This window comes from Sycon ciliatum, chromosome 11 (assembly GCF_964019385.1).
Source record: "Sycon ciliatum chromosome 11, ocSycCili1.1, whole genome shotgun sequence".
Lineage (NCBI taxonomy): Eukaryota > Metazoa > Porifera > Calcarea > Leucosolenida > Sycettidae > Sycon > Sycon ciliatum.
In genome coordinates this window covers 5,241,480-5,254,749 of record NC_088653.1, presented here as the reverse complement: position 1 = coordinate 5,254,749, position 13,270 = coordinate 5,241,480, and the positions used below count along the sequence as shown (strand labels likewise).

The window sequence follows — 13,270 nt, the reverse complement described above, 5'->3', positions numbered from 1 at the left end:
AAAGTCCGTACTATGCAGTGCAGTGCACAAACCGTGTACTGCATGCAAGTGCATCGGGGTGTACCTACTGAACCCTCTCAAATATACCCCCCCCCCCCCCCTCTCAACGTGGCTTCAGAAAAAAATAGAGCCCCGTCGCTCTAGTCTTCTATCCATCTGCTGATGTTTCGGCAGCAAACGCTCCAGAGAGTTAATGCACTAAAGAAATGTATGCCTCCTAAAAGGGGTAAACATTACCTGCGCCAGAGAGTATATTGCCAGGAACATCTTGAAAATTCTTAGGGGTCGTCGTAAAAGTTTTTTTGTCGTCCCTGAAACGAACATAATTCATTTAGGGGGAAGGGGTGCCAGCCAAAATTGCAAGTCGACCGACACTGTACATATGACATGCACGTGCATGCGATTTTCGTCGTCCAGCGTAGTGGGAGAGTGAGTGAGGGAACAAGGGAGAGAGAGAGAGAGAGCTAGGTAAAGTGCCTGGGTAGCTATGGCATACTACTACTACTACTACTACTACTACTACTACTACTACTACTACTACTACTACTACTACTACTACTACTACTACTACTACTACTACTACTACTACTACTACTACTACTACTACTACTACTACTACTACTACTACTACTACTACTACTACTACTACTACTACTACTACTACTACTACTACTACTACTACTACTACTACTACTACTACTACTACTACTACTACTACTACTACTACTACTACTACTACTACTACTACTACTACTACTACTACTACTACTACTACTACTACTACTACTACTACTACTACTACTACTACTACTACTACTACTACTACTACTACTACTACTACTACTACTACTACTACTACTACTACTACTACTACTACTACTACTACTACTACTACTACTACTACTACTACTACTACTACTACTACTACTACTACTACTACTACTACTACTACTACTACTACTACTACTACTACTACTACTACTACTACTACTACTACTACTACTACTACTACTACTACTACTACTACTACTACTACTACTACTACTACTACTACTACTACTACTACTACTACTACTACTACTACTACTACTACTACTACTACTACTACTACTACTACTACTACTACTACTACTACTACTACTGACCAAACCACTTTTACGGGCAAAAAAATACCATGGTAAGCACACAAGTGATGGAAAAGAGTGAGTAAGAACGAAAGAGAGAAAGAAAGAGAGAATGCACTAGTATGTCAAGAGAAGTAATCAATTGTTAAGGTCTTTGAGCTATTGTTATATTGTCCAGATTGACGCATGGACACTGAATCTCAGCCGGCAGCCTGTCCACACTGCACCAACAACGACGAGCGGACGCGACGCTGGTAGGATGATCGGCAACCGCGAAAGCAGGTTATTGCCCACCGTACGAGGCAGAATGCCAGCCGAACACGCAATGCACTGACGATGCTTGAATACCGGATGTCTTTATTGCGCTCCGCGAGCCGACCGGCAAGTGTCGCCAGGAATCGTGAGCACTCCGGCCCCGCCATTCCATTCGTGGCGAACACAAGAGGGGTGAAAGAGCCTCTCTCGACTTCAGTGACCCTGGCATCGTACTGCTGCTTCTTTTGCCGTTCATGGGCCCTGAGTTGGTTAAGGACTTCTGGACCAGACAGCACAGACGCCTTAGGGTGGGTTACCCTAACATCAAAATAAGCGTCTTGCTGCCTTGTCCAGAAGCCCCGGGCACGAATGTCCAGCCGAGCCTCATCAGTCCGGTTAGCCGTCGCATAGGGCAGATCCTCGCCAGACAGCGGCCGGAGACGTGGCTCTGTCTCGACATCGCGAACAGCTTCGGAGAGCGTTTCCGCCAGGATGTCACGCACATTATCGTGCCGAGCAGATGGATACCCGCCGGCGGGGCAGGTTAGCAAATGGTCCATCGTGGAGGCATCACCACAGACACAAGTGGACGGTAGCCCAGGGAGCTGCAGACCATACCGTAGAGCAAGTGCATCACGGAAGTCACTGGCATTCAAGACGGTGCCGTGCGCCAGACGAGGCTCCGCCGTAAGCCAGGAAGACACACCGGCAGAGCCGGCAACGTCCATCAAAAGCTGCTGTGTGGCGGATAGATGATCCTGCAGACCGGCCAAAGATGCTTTGCCAGCCCGACGCCTTGATTGTACAGCAGCCCGCCGTGCGCCTTCCGCCTCCTGGAGCGCCTCCGCCATCTCCCGTAGGCCAGACGAACCACCACCATCCGCCCCGCCATCAGCAGCTGATCCCACACGACCAGTCTCAGGCACGTCCGGGAACCTGTATAGCCCCCGCACTGGCCGAGTCGTCTTAACTGTATCAGTGTACATTACCGTGGCAGTGTCCGCCAACATCGGGATGGCTATGCCGCCACACTTGGAAGGTGCCGACATCAATCTGCGCAAGGCGCTCCCGGAGGCAATTGGCTGACCCAACAGCGGAGGCAAAAGATGATTATCCACTGCACTGTCGAGAGGCGCCATGGTTTCGCCGGAGCAGAGCGAAGCACGCATGAGATATCTCCACTTGGGGACCAGCCCTCTCACTGCGGCTGTATACGCAGCATGTGGCTGGGTCTCCGCAAAATCACCACACCGGCGGACCTGGCGGGAAAAGCGACCGACCTCCGCAGCCAGGTGTTGACTGCAGTACTCAGGTGTCCCGATCGGTGCACCCAGGTACTTGGACCCCTCACCAGTGATTATGACACCCGTGCCATCAAACACGGTATTGGCTTGCTCCAACAGATGGTTCTTGACCACCAGCACAGTCTTTTGAGCATTTGGATTGTAGCCATAGCGTGGTCCGAGAGCTGCGATCGTGTCCCAGTAGCCGCGAAGACGAAGCAGCCTCCCAAGGGCAGCATCATCATCTGCATACCACAACTGGAAGGTGTCTGGTTGCAGATGAGCCAGGCGGCGGACAAGCGGGGTAATGGCCAGGGCGTAAATGGCCATGGCGAGAGGGTCACCCTGACATGTGCCCTCTGTTGAATGTAGTTCGCCAGAGCCGGTCACGAACAAACGCACGCGATCCGTATGGGTATTGCTAGCGAACGTTGCCAGTGCTGGGCAAAGACGCCGAATGTTGTGGAGTGCAGCCTTACGATTGACGGAATTGAACGCATTTGATGCGTCAACTAACAGGATTCCTTCCGTGCTGGGGTTATTGAACCCTTCACGCATAGCGTGGACACAAGTCTCGCAGGCGGATGGGATTCCAACGCATAATTGGGAAGGTGCAACAACGTCCATAACATCGCTCTCCACCACTCGCATGACTGCCCTGGCGATGATGCGGCGATGGACCTCGCCGACCGCAATGGGACGCACACCAGGACGCTTGTCGAGGGCAATCAACCGGGCTGCAGTGAACGCCTCGAGATCCCTCCCGCCGACACTGTCCGTGCATATCCTGCGTGCGGCTTCTGCAAGTACGCTACACAGCTGGTCAGAGGCAGCCGCGTAGCAGGTCAGCATCGCTCGCCATCCATCAGCGTCCACCCCGGATGGACCTGACGAGCCCTTGATCGAGCGAGCAATCTTCTTGATTAAATCAGCGGTGATGGCCGCGAATAGCACGGTACGGACGGGCTCGGGCTCGCCTTCCAGGAGCACATCAGGGTCTGGATCTGCCCCAGCTGGATGTTTCTGCCGCAGGATATCGTCGACCGTTTCCCCCGTGGCCGGATCGGCGATGTCGTCAAGTCTCAAAACACCCGGACTCTTAGATTCCGACAGGCAGCGGATGGCGGAGTTGATGTTGCCGCTGAACACGTGTCGGCTGAAGTCAGTGTCGGTATGACCCCGCTCGGAGCGTGCGCTGGTGACCCGTCGTGGCCGGAGATGAGCCTGGATACACCTGGCGTCAAGGAGTAGGTCCTCCAATTTCCCTGCTTTCCACAACTCGAGCCTGGATCGCAGGATGGTAGCGTTCTCCCCACCTCGAGACGATCCGAGAGGCTTTTGGAGGAGCAAATGGCTACTACTACTACTACTACTACTACTACTACTACTACTACTACTACTACTACTACTACTACTACTACTACTACAGTTGCGCTCGGTGAAATCCGGCCCGAAGTGCATAACTGGCGCCCAGTACTGATGCGGCCCTTGACGCCCTCAAAGTTGTACAAGACTTAGTGCTAGTGTGCACGTGAGCCGCATGAACTGTGCATGTATATGTGCTGTACTCATACGCAAATTTTGAACTGTTTTTAGCATGCAACACGTGCACTCCGAACTTTTACACGAGGTGCGTACAGTTGAGTTCATACCCACAAATCGCCAGTGATGTAATGGGAGCTGGCTTCGCGGCGCCGGCTTTGCACTTCGGGCCGGATTTCACCGAGCGCAACTGTACTACTACTACTACTACTACTACTACTACTACTACTACTACTACTACTACTACTACTACTACTACCGTAAAGTACCGTTGATCCGCCCCCACGCCATGTCGCTTCCCAGCTGGTTTTCGGCAGGGGGAGGGAATTAGATCAAGGCTGTCAAGTGCAGTACGATGTACAACAACGTAGAGGATCAGACTCAATGTGCTGGATTGTGCACATTTTGATCCTGGATTGGCAAGTATTGTGTACAGCAGTGCATGCGTCGGTTCAACATCGTATTTCATTGTATACGCCGAAGTCGCTTCACAAGGAGAAAATCGACAGGGGGCGGGAATTAGAGAGGGGGCGGATCAACGGTACTTTACGGTACTACTAATCAAAATAATATAATTTGAGCCGCTTCATACCAAAAGGGGGCAAAATTTCACAAACTGAGTTATGGATAGAGCGCAACGGCTGAATTCTCACTGCTTCTGTTGCAAAAAAACGCATTCAAAAAGCTTGATAAATCACAACGAAAACTAATAGAATTCAAAAGAAAAAGTGTACTCTCAATATTTCATACTCGACTTTCAAAAGAGTTTTTCTCAGTTTGATGTCGCGTGCCATAAGCACCCTTTTGTCGTGTCGCGGCTCATACATGAGCACGCACGCAGCTACCAACGGAACACCAGGGGACGACGGGAATCTTGCAGGAAAATAATGCACAAGTACGCAATGCACTGGAGCGGGTGCCTAAGATATAAAGTCATAACGAGAAAAAAAAGCTTGTCCATATGCGCCATGGCAGGTATTTATGGATCCATTTTTGAACGCACATGAGAATGAGTTTCGCAGCAACTGTCCACGTCTGTAACAAGATGGTAGACAGTCAGAAAAGGGCAATGATAGGGCACACAGCTGACTGTTACCGTCTTGTTACGGTCGTGGATAGTTGCAGCTTAACTCGTTCTCATCTGTTTTCTTCTCTATTTTACATTTATCACTGGCTCAGTATCCGAGTTAGAAATTTTGAACTGGGTAGCTTATCATCACATTGTTTGGGCTGCTTTTATAAATTGGCTTGGTAGGTGAGCTAATTCGTGTCTAAAATTAGCTAGGTAAACTGCATTGTTTCAGAGAAGGTACCACGGGTTTGTGGGCGCAGAAGAACGGTATATAGAGAGATAATGTGCGTGTCTCCTGTACTGTTTTCTCTTATTGCAGCTGTTTGCGGGTCCGACCAGGAATTGGACTACTCTGCACAGCAGTGTGTTTGCAAGGCGGAGATGAAGGCCATCGGTTACAGCTCGTGTCAAAGTATGTTACGTCCGATGTGTCCCTGCAAAGCGTACAGCACACTTGATTTCGCTGCCCAGCGCCTCAAGCAAACAAACTCGTCTCGCACCTACATGCACACCTGCGCGCGTCCAAACCACTATAACGATTATGATAATAACAGCTTGCATGTACCCCATGGGTGAGATCACCCATGGCGCTAACGCATCTGTCGGTGAAAGAGTTAGCGAAATGAAAACGAGAAGTACATGTACACACCCTCTCCGTTCTATTATTGTGAGAACACCACCACCATGACTACGGGCTCTAAGTAATTCATGAGTGTTCCTTTGCTCAAGGAGAGAGCGTCGGGCATACATATTTTATTTGCATCAACGAAGCATTTATGGTCGTGCACAGCGGACCATCAAAACACTAGATCGACACAAAGTCCTTATTTTTGACATTATCTTCATCTTCTGGTGAATAAGGTGACAGTCACCACCGCTGTCCTGAACACTGTCAACCGAAAAGAACCCTACGCTGCCTAGTCCGTGTCATGCAAGGCCGTCGGGCAGCAGCTGGTCGTACTGAAGAACGGAAGTGGCGCACAGGCCTTGACAATTTTTGCGACAATAGTGTATTGTTGTTATTTACCAACATCTCTGCGCATGAGCTGGCCCGGCAAGAAAGGCCATTGAGATTCGCGAAGCGATTCGGGCATCTGGAGAAAGTCGTCTTCAATCAAACCTTTGCAATTTGTCTCGCACAGGCTGAGAAGGTGGGGGTTCTTGAATGCTACAGTCAATCCTGCAGCGCATCATGAATCAATTTTTGACCTCCTCTTTGCTACAGAAGGAGAAAAGGATGAATTCATAATTGCAACTATAGTATCTCCGTCTCACTAAGAAATAAGCGTTCGAAGAACATAGTCACTGTACTGTAAACAGCTCTTCTGTACGAAGACTGAGTTCAATTTTGACTTGAAGTCACTTGCAGGAGATCGGTGCGACGAAAACATTCGAGTTATTAAAGTTAAACGGAATGTTCAAACTATACCGTATTTGAATTAGAGGGAGTCTACCTGTACATCAACATGGCTCATATTTACAAAGGCCATAGGCTGATAGCATGTGTATCATGCATTTTCTTGAAAGAAATTTGCGGCTCCGGAAGTCTTTCCAGCTCGCACCGACTGTGTTTTATCTATGCTGTTCTTGAAATAGAAGAAACCACATGGGAACGAGTTATGAAGTAACTATCCACGGCTGTAACAAGATACTGTATAGCAGGAAATTTTCGGACGGAAATATTTTCGGACAAAGCCGAATTTCGACCTTTCGTACGGATTATATTTTCGTACAGTGCTGCATGCTAAATGCAAGTGTTCGCAAGCAGCACGCATGTACAGTGCACATTAAGTCACATGAACACATTTTAGTACGGAATTAATTTTAGTACAAAAAGGCGGTGTACGAAATCGTACGAAAATATATTCCGTCCGAAAATTTCCTGCTATACAGTACTAAAAAATCGGAAAGTGCAATAACAGGGCACAAAACTGACATGTTACTGAGACATTGAACGACCTGAGACCTAGCTCTCACACCACAGTACGCAAACTAACAGCCGTGCAGCTTGGAAGGTCCAATTTCCGACTGCTTATTATTTTGTTACAGTAAAGGATAGTCGCTCCATAGCTCGTTCCCATGTAATTTCTTCTATGTTTAGAATTATCTTTATTGGCTCAGTATCCGAGTTCAACATGCTTTTTCTTGTTTTTATGTTTGACCAGGGCTTGTTGTGCATGCCGAAGGCTCCTATTTTGTAGCCTTTCATGGTAAAGGTACCTTATCAAGCTATGCTAAGGCTCAGAAAGTTTGCACTTCCAAGAACGGAACACTCCCAAACTGGTCTGCAAATATTGCTCATAATAATAAACATTTGGTCGACATCGCAACGAATTTGGATCACACGCTCAACGTTGGATACTATCATTTCTTTGGAAAATATAACACACATAATCAACGAGTTTTTTCAGTCATCTTACCTACACCCACTGTACCTGCTTCCTCCGATGATGTCACCAAAGTGACAAACATAAATATCTGTGAATGTAAGTGATGGATAGAATTGCATTGATTGGTTGCATGGGATGTCACGTGTATGTGTATGCCTGTGTGTGTGTGTGTGTGTGTGTGTGTGTGTTCCGTATGGTGCAGTGGTACGTGCAGTCGATTTCCAATCGAGAGGTTGCGGGTTCAATTCCCGACGATTATGGTCGCACACGTCTTTCTTCTCTTTCTCGTTTTCTTTCATTCTCCTGGGTGGTTACCAACAGCCAGTGCATGCCGGAGTATGTGGTGTGGTGTGTGTGTGTAAAAAAAAGAGAAAGAAAGAAAAAAGAAGGAAATATGGAAAAATGAAAAATTAGGGATTCACTGGCCAAAAAAAGTCACTTCAATCAGCTGTGTGGTGGATACCAGGCTAAAAATAGTGGCGGTCAATTCATCAGCCTTGCAAGCTGTTGAATGGTGTAATCCCAGCTCAAGTTGCTATGTCTAACATAGCTGTTCGCTATCATCGCTTCCGCGATGGGCAGGTCTGAGGCGTGTGTGTGGCGGGGAGGGGAGGGGGGGGGGGGGTGCTGTTGTGTTTCCCTGAGTGCGTGGATGCATATCGAAGGATACTGGACATTTTTCCCGGCGTTTTTGGCCAATGTCCGGCCAAAATCTTTTGTCAGGACTTATTGTCGGGCCACTTTTTGGACTGAAAAAAATCGAACCTTTTTTTCCGTGCCAGTCAGTCTGCATGCTGCATGCATGCAGCTCGCAGGCGAGATGTGAGGTGTGAGGCTGTCCATGTACCAGCGGTGACAAAGGTGCGGAGAAGAAATACCAAAGTCGGCTTGAAAGTTCGTTGGCAAATGTGAGTTGAACAGCGGCGCTCTTCTTCCTTTGATTATGTCTTACCAGTAGGGTCAGGCAGTGGCTTGATAGTTTGTCACAATGTCCTCCGGATAAAGAAATCCTGAAAGTAAAAACGGTCCTCCACCGAAGAAAGTAGCATCTGTCAATCCTCACGTCGTGAAGACCCCCAATGGATTGCTGAGAATGACAAATCGTTGAGCACTTCGGTCTGGCTGTCATACGAACGGTGTAAAGATGATCGCAGTTTGGTAGAGACGTTGCAACTATTCAGTCTGTGTGTAGTTCGAAGAGAAAATACAGAGCTGCAAGAACTACACTGGCATCATTGCCGTTGGGTCACGTAACCTCCAAACGTTGGCGTTCCAGGACCCTGCGACGACTGAAATGCCCAGCAGGGCGATGGGGCTGTATCGGAAACAGCAGTGTAAGACCGGTGACGCCATTGGCTATGCTCCCATCGCAAAGTCGCTCTGCGTAACGGACGAAAACGGCTATTGCTCGGGACAAGAGTGCATAGCCAAGAGTGTGCAACTCCTATCTTGACCTGCGATGGGTTCACCGACAACGGAATTTTTTTATTGCGTCATTCTTCGGCAGAAGTATGATGAAGTGTGTATGCTTTCCCGCGCTTGTTTTGTAGACACGGTGAGAGTTCATCACGTTCAAGACACATCGATCTATCGTCCGTTGTTCTGCTTCGACTACCGTAGCTGTAATGTACAAATCATTTGTACTTTGAGACTCTGGCTACGCATGATGGCATCAGTGAGCCAAACAGCCGCCAAACACTGATGTCATAAAAAAATTCCACCGTGGGCTGGGGGATCGTCGAGTTGCACACTCTTGACTCTGTACTCTTGCTCGGGGGAAATTCGGCATAAAATACTGTACACGAAAACTTCGTGACGTTTTTTGTCTTGAATTGTTCAGCTTGATTTGTTATAACACTCGTTGCATTGTCTACCCTTTTAAGTTTTATAAGCTTTAATTATCCAAAGCCACAAAGCAACTCAGACGAATGAGATTGAGCCTATTCAGAATCCTCTTCGCTCGTGTCATTGTCACCTTATGAAGATGACTCCAATGTGGGATGTAACACGACGTGCCACAGAGCTGTTCCTCGTGTTGCAGCTTGTATCTCAATCAACTTCTACTGTAAAGCGATTAACCTTTGCGGAAGGCAAATTTTGCGTTTTCCAGAACTGAGCTGGTTCACGACGAGAAACTTGATTTATTAGAGAGGTTCCGCATAACGTTATTACGTTAGTAAAAAACGTAGTCGATCTACGGAAAGTCTTACGTAAACTGCATGCGCATCTGTGTTCCGCCATACGGAGTTTTCAAATCACGTAGCTGCCCTTGGCAACTCTAAACGGGGCAGTGTACGACCAGATCGACCTGGGGAGAGAGTCATAAATTTGTACCCCAATCCACTTACGGACCAGCTACGTTATCAGAGCCCTATCTACGTACTCTACGTAGAGAACTTTCGTAAGTGGAGTGCAAACTCGCAAATTCACGGGTTTTTCCTGCCCATTAACGTAAAGTTGCTCAACTTTACCGTAGTGTGGAACCTCTCTAATATCTTCATTTAGATCTTGTGTCCACAATTCCATGTGCATTTTGCGGTTTGTTTTTAGCAGAGGTTCTTTGTAAACCAGCCGACCATACCGTACTCCTCTAGAGTGCGCAACTGGGAGGGAGGGGGGAACGTAGTCCGTGATGTACGTCTTTTTTTGGTTGGGGCTTGCGTCATTCCGTCAACGCGGTCCACCACCCAAGCACAATTCCCCATGTTGTCAACTATGACGTGCGACATGGATTTCTCCATCGCAGATCTGATCATGGAAGTTGCACACTCTGGCAGATTATGGACCCTTGCCACAAATGAATACCCAACATCTTCCTTTTTATCAGTAACCTTTCACCAGTAGAGCTCAGAAGGATTGCCTGTAGCGACTACAATTAATGTCTAGGGTACCACAACGTATTTTGATCAGAGCAGATATGATAATACCAATTCAAAGTACATACACGCCTGCCCTCACAAGCCGTCAAGGCTGCAAAGTTATTCTGGAACAGAGCTCTTCTTCTCACCACCACCATCATCAGTTCGCGCCTGGCGCCTATTCGATGCATGGTTGGTGGTATCCGACATAGCAGGCTGGTACACCAGCTAGAGCAGGGCACATAGCAATGCACAGCACACTTCCTCGGTTGTCAGTCTGTAAAAGATGAAAGGAGAAGTGTGAAACGAAATAGGGATGCAATGAATGGTGTTTTCTTTGAGCGAATATTCTCGCGAGTATTGCTTCGACGACCGAACTGATAATTATTCTATAGTTTTTTTTCTGGAGCTCCTCTATGCATTCATCTGAATGGACAGGTGAAATGTTGAATGTGCAGGTGTCCAGATTCCAGGCCGCCATCCCGAGAGTTTCTGTGAAGGCTCGTTCTTTTGATTCTTTTGCATTTACTTGTTTGTGTGTGTGTGTGTGTGTGTGTGAATATGTATGTGTCTGTACACAAGTCATCAAGCGACGGATAGCCGAGAAATTCATTGTCACTCCGAGTTTCGTGCGAAAGCACTCATCAGACAACTTCTTACTCGAAGTAACACCGAATTTCTCGGATATCCGTCGGTTGATGTCGCTTGATGACTTGTGTGTCATTGCTCTGTCTTTTTGACGTTGAACCCTCTCCGCCGTTGTGTGGAACGAGATCTTTCTCTGTATATGTGTGTATGTATGTGTGTGCATGTGTATTCATGTGTCTTCATGTGTCTTCATGTGTATGCCTGCTGGTCAACTCAGTCAAATGCCTGGTAAATGCTCGTTTCAATGAAACAACACTCCAGTGTTATTGTCCCACCGACAGGCCTTACCTCGGCCGCATTCGATGCCTCAGTGAGTTAACTTTGCCTGTAACATTCATTGTCTTAAATTCACAAGGAACTTTTGGTCAGTCTGAAGAAGAAGAGCCTCTTTTGCATGCCAGCTCTTCATTTTTTTCTCATTTTTTTTTCGCTTTGATGCTGTCCCGAAGGAAAATCGACTAAACTGCATGCACCCTTCAGGAGTGTGTTGTTTCACTAAGGCCACACATAATTTGATACCGTGCTTCCCTCCGCAGCCCTTTGCACGGCCTTTTATTCTCGTCCATCAGGTTGTGTCCGACCAATCTAAGTTGACCGCTCGAAGTATCCTCAAATTGCACCGCCGTCCACGACCAGGTGGTCCTTCAATGTTAACCCTTTGCCTGTCTAACTCACTGTATGTGAGGGGTGTTCACGCAGATACACGTACACACAGCCAGCAACAGCTCCAGAACCATGTGTTGGTATGGGTAAATCTGTATGCCTGAACACGTCCGCACAATTCAAATATGGCACGGTCCTAGCAAAGATACGGCCCATGGTGGCCCTTCAAGTTTGTAGAAAGTACAATTTCGGATGAGGTGCAGTCAGACCTCTCTTAGCCGCACACATCCGTTTCCACGAAAACATCGGGATAGGCGAGGGATCCGGAGAACCGAACACCTCAACTATATACGCGTGTGGCACATCAAAATGTGTGAAAATGTGCGTACAATCCGATGCAGTACGACTACCTTCAACACACTGTATACAAACAAGCGACAAAAATCACAAGTGAGTGCAGCTGATTGGCACGCTGTGTGAAGAATAAAATCGAGTGCGTGCCTGTACTAGAACATGTACAGTCGTCCCTCTTTAATCCGGCACTTTATAAATCAGCACAATTTCCCTTAGCCAAAGTGTCCGCTTCATGCACATTGCAACAGTAGATGCGTTTTGTTAATCCAGCACCCTCCCTAATCCAGCACCCTCCCTAATCCAGCACCCTTCCTAATCCAGCAGAATTTCTTTAGAACAAATGGTGCTGGTTATAAAGTGACTACCATACATGAAGCGAACATGGAAGATAACAAAGCACGGAGCGGCAATACATGTCGCGGCCTTCTAGTTTTGAGATCTAAGGTACTTGGAGAAAAGGGTAGCGAAACTTTAGTGTCAGGAGATACACAAAGGTAGTATGGTTAGGTTCTGCGAAAATGCTCAATACCTGATTCAGGCCGAGCTGCGTTCACAAAGGCACACATTAAAACCTTGGGCAAATACCGTTGTGACTCAGAGTTTCATGGCTGAACCAATCATCAGACAACTGGAGATACGTGGATTGTGTAGAGAGAAAAAAGAAGAAGAAAAACTCACGCAGTGAATTTCCGGAATCAGTCTTGGCTTCATCATCATCTTCATCATCATCATTTGAACAGCCTCTTGTACGGGCAAGCAAAAACGCAATACAGGTCGTCCCTCGTAAATACATAATCTCTGGGACTTGACAAATGTTATGTATTAACGGGGTTTATGTACTAAACGAAAGTGTACATAACTTGCTTGGGTACCAGAATTTTTCACTTTTTTCAACTTTTCTGAGTGTTTCTTGCTGCCATGACTAGGGAGCGAGATAAAAAAATAAAAATAACCATCATCATCATCACAAGCCCATAGCCCTAAGGTCGTCGGGGCGTCACAGAGCAAGTATGAACAAGTGATCGCCTTACAAATCGATTGCGTGCAGCAGCGAGCAGGGACTGCACGTCAAGTGCAGTCCAATAATGATATCAAGCCATGACATTCTGGGCCTGCCTTGGCAACGACCTCCAGCAACACA

At 47.4% G+C, this 13,270-nt stretch overlaps 1 protein-coding gene across 1 annotated transcript in view; it reads left to right on the top strand.

The window, feature by feature from the left end:
• LOC135827303 (uncharacterized) overlaps positions 1-13,270 on the top strand; it is a 41,636-nt gene that overhangs the window by 8,448 nt on the left and 19,918 nt on the right. The window contains exons 6-8 of the mRNA XM_065339829.1: positions 5,596-5,688; positions 7,442-7,762; positions 11,390-11,482. Coding sequence (XP_065195901.1) covers positions 5,596-5,688; positions 7,442-7,762; positions 11,390-11,482 — 507 coding nt within the window. The remainder of the gene's footprint in view (positions 1-5,595; positions 5,689-7,441; positions 7,763-11,389; positions 11,483-13,270) is intronic.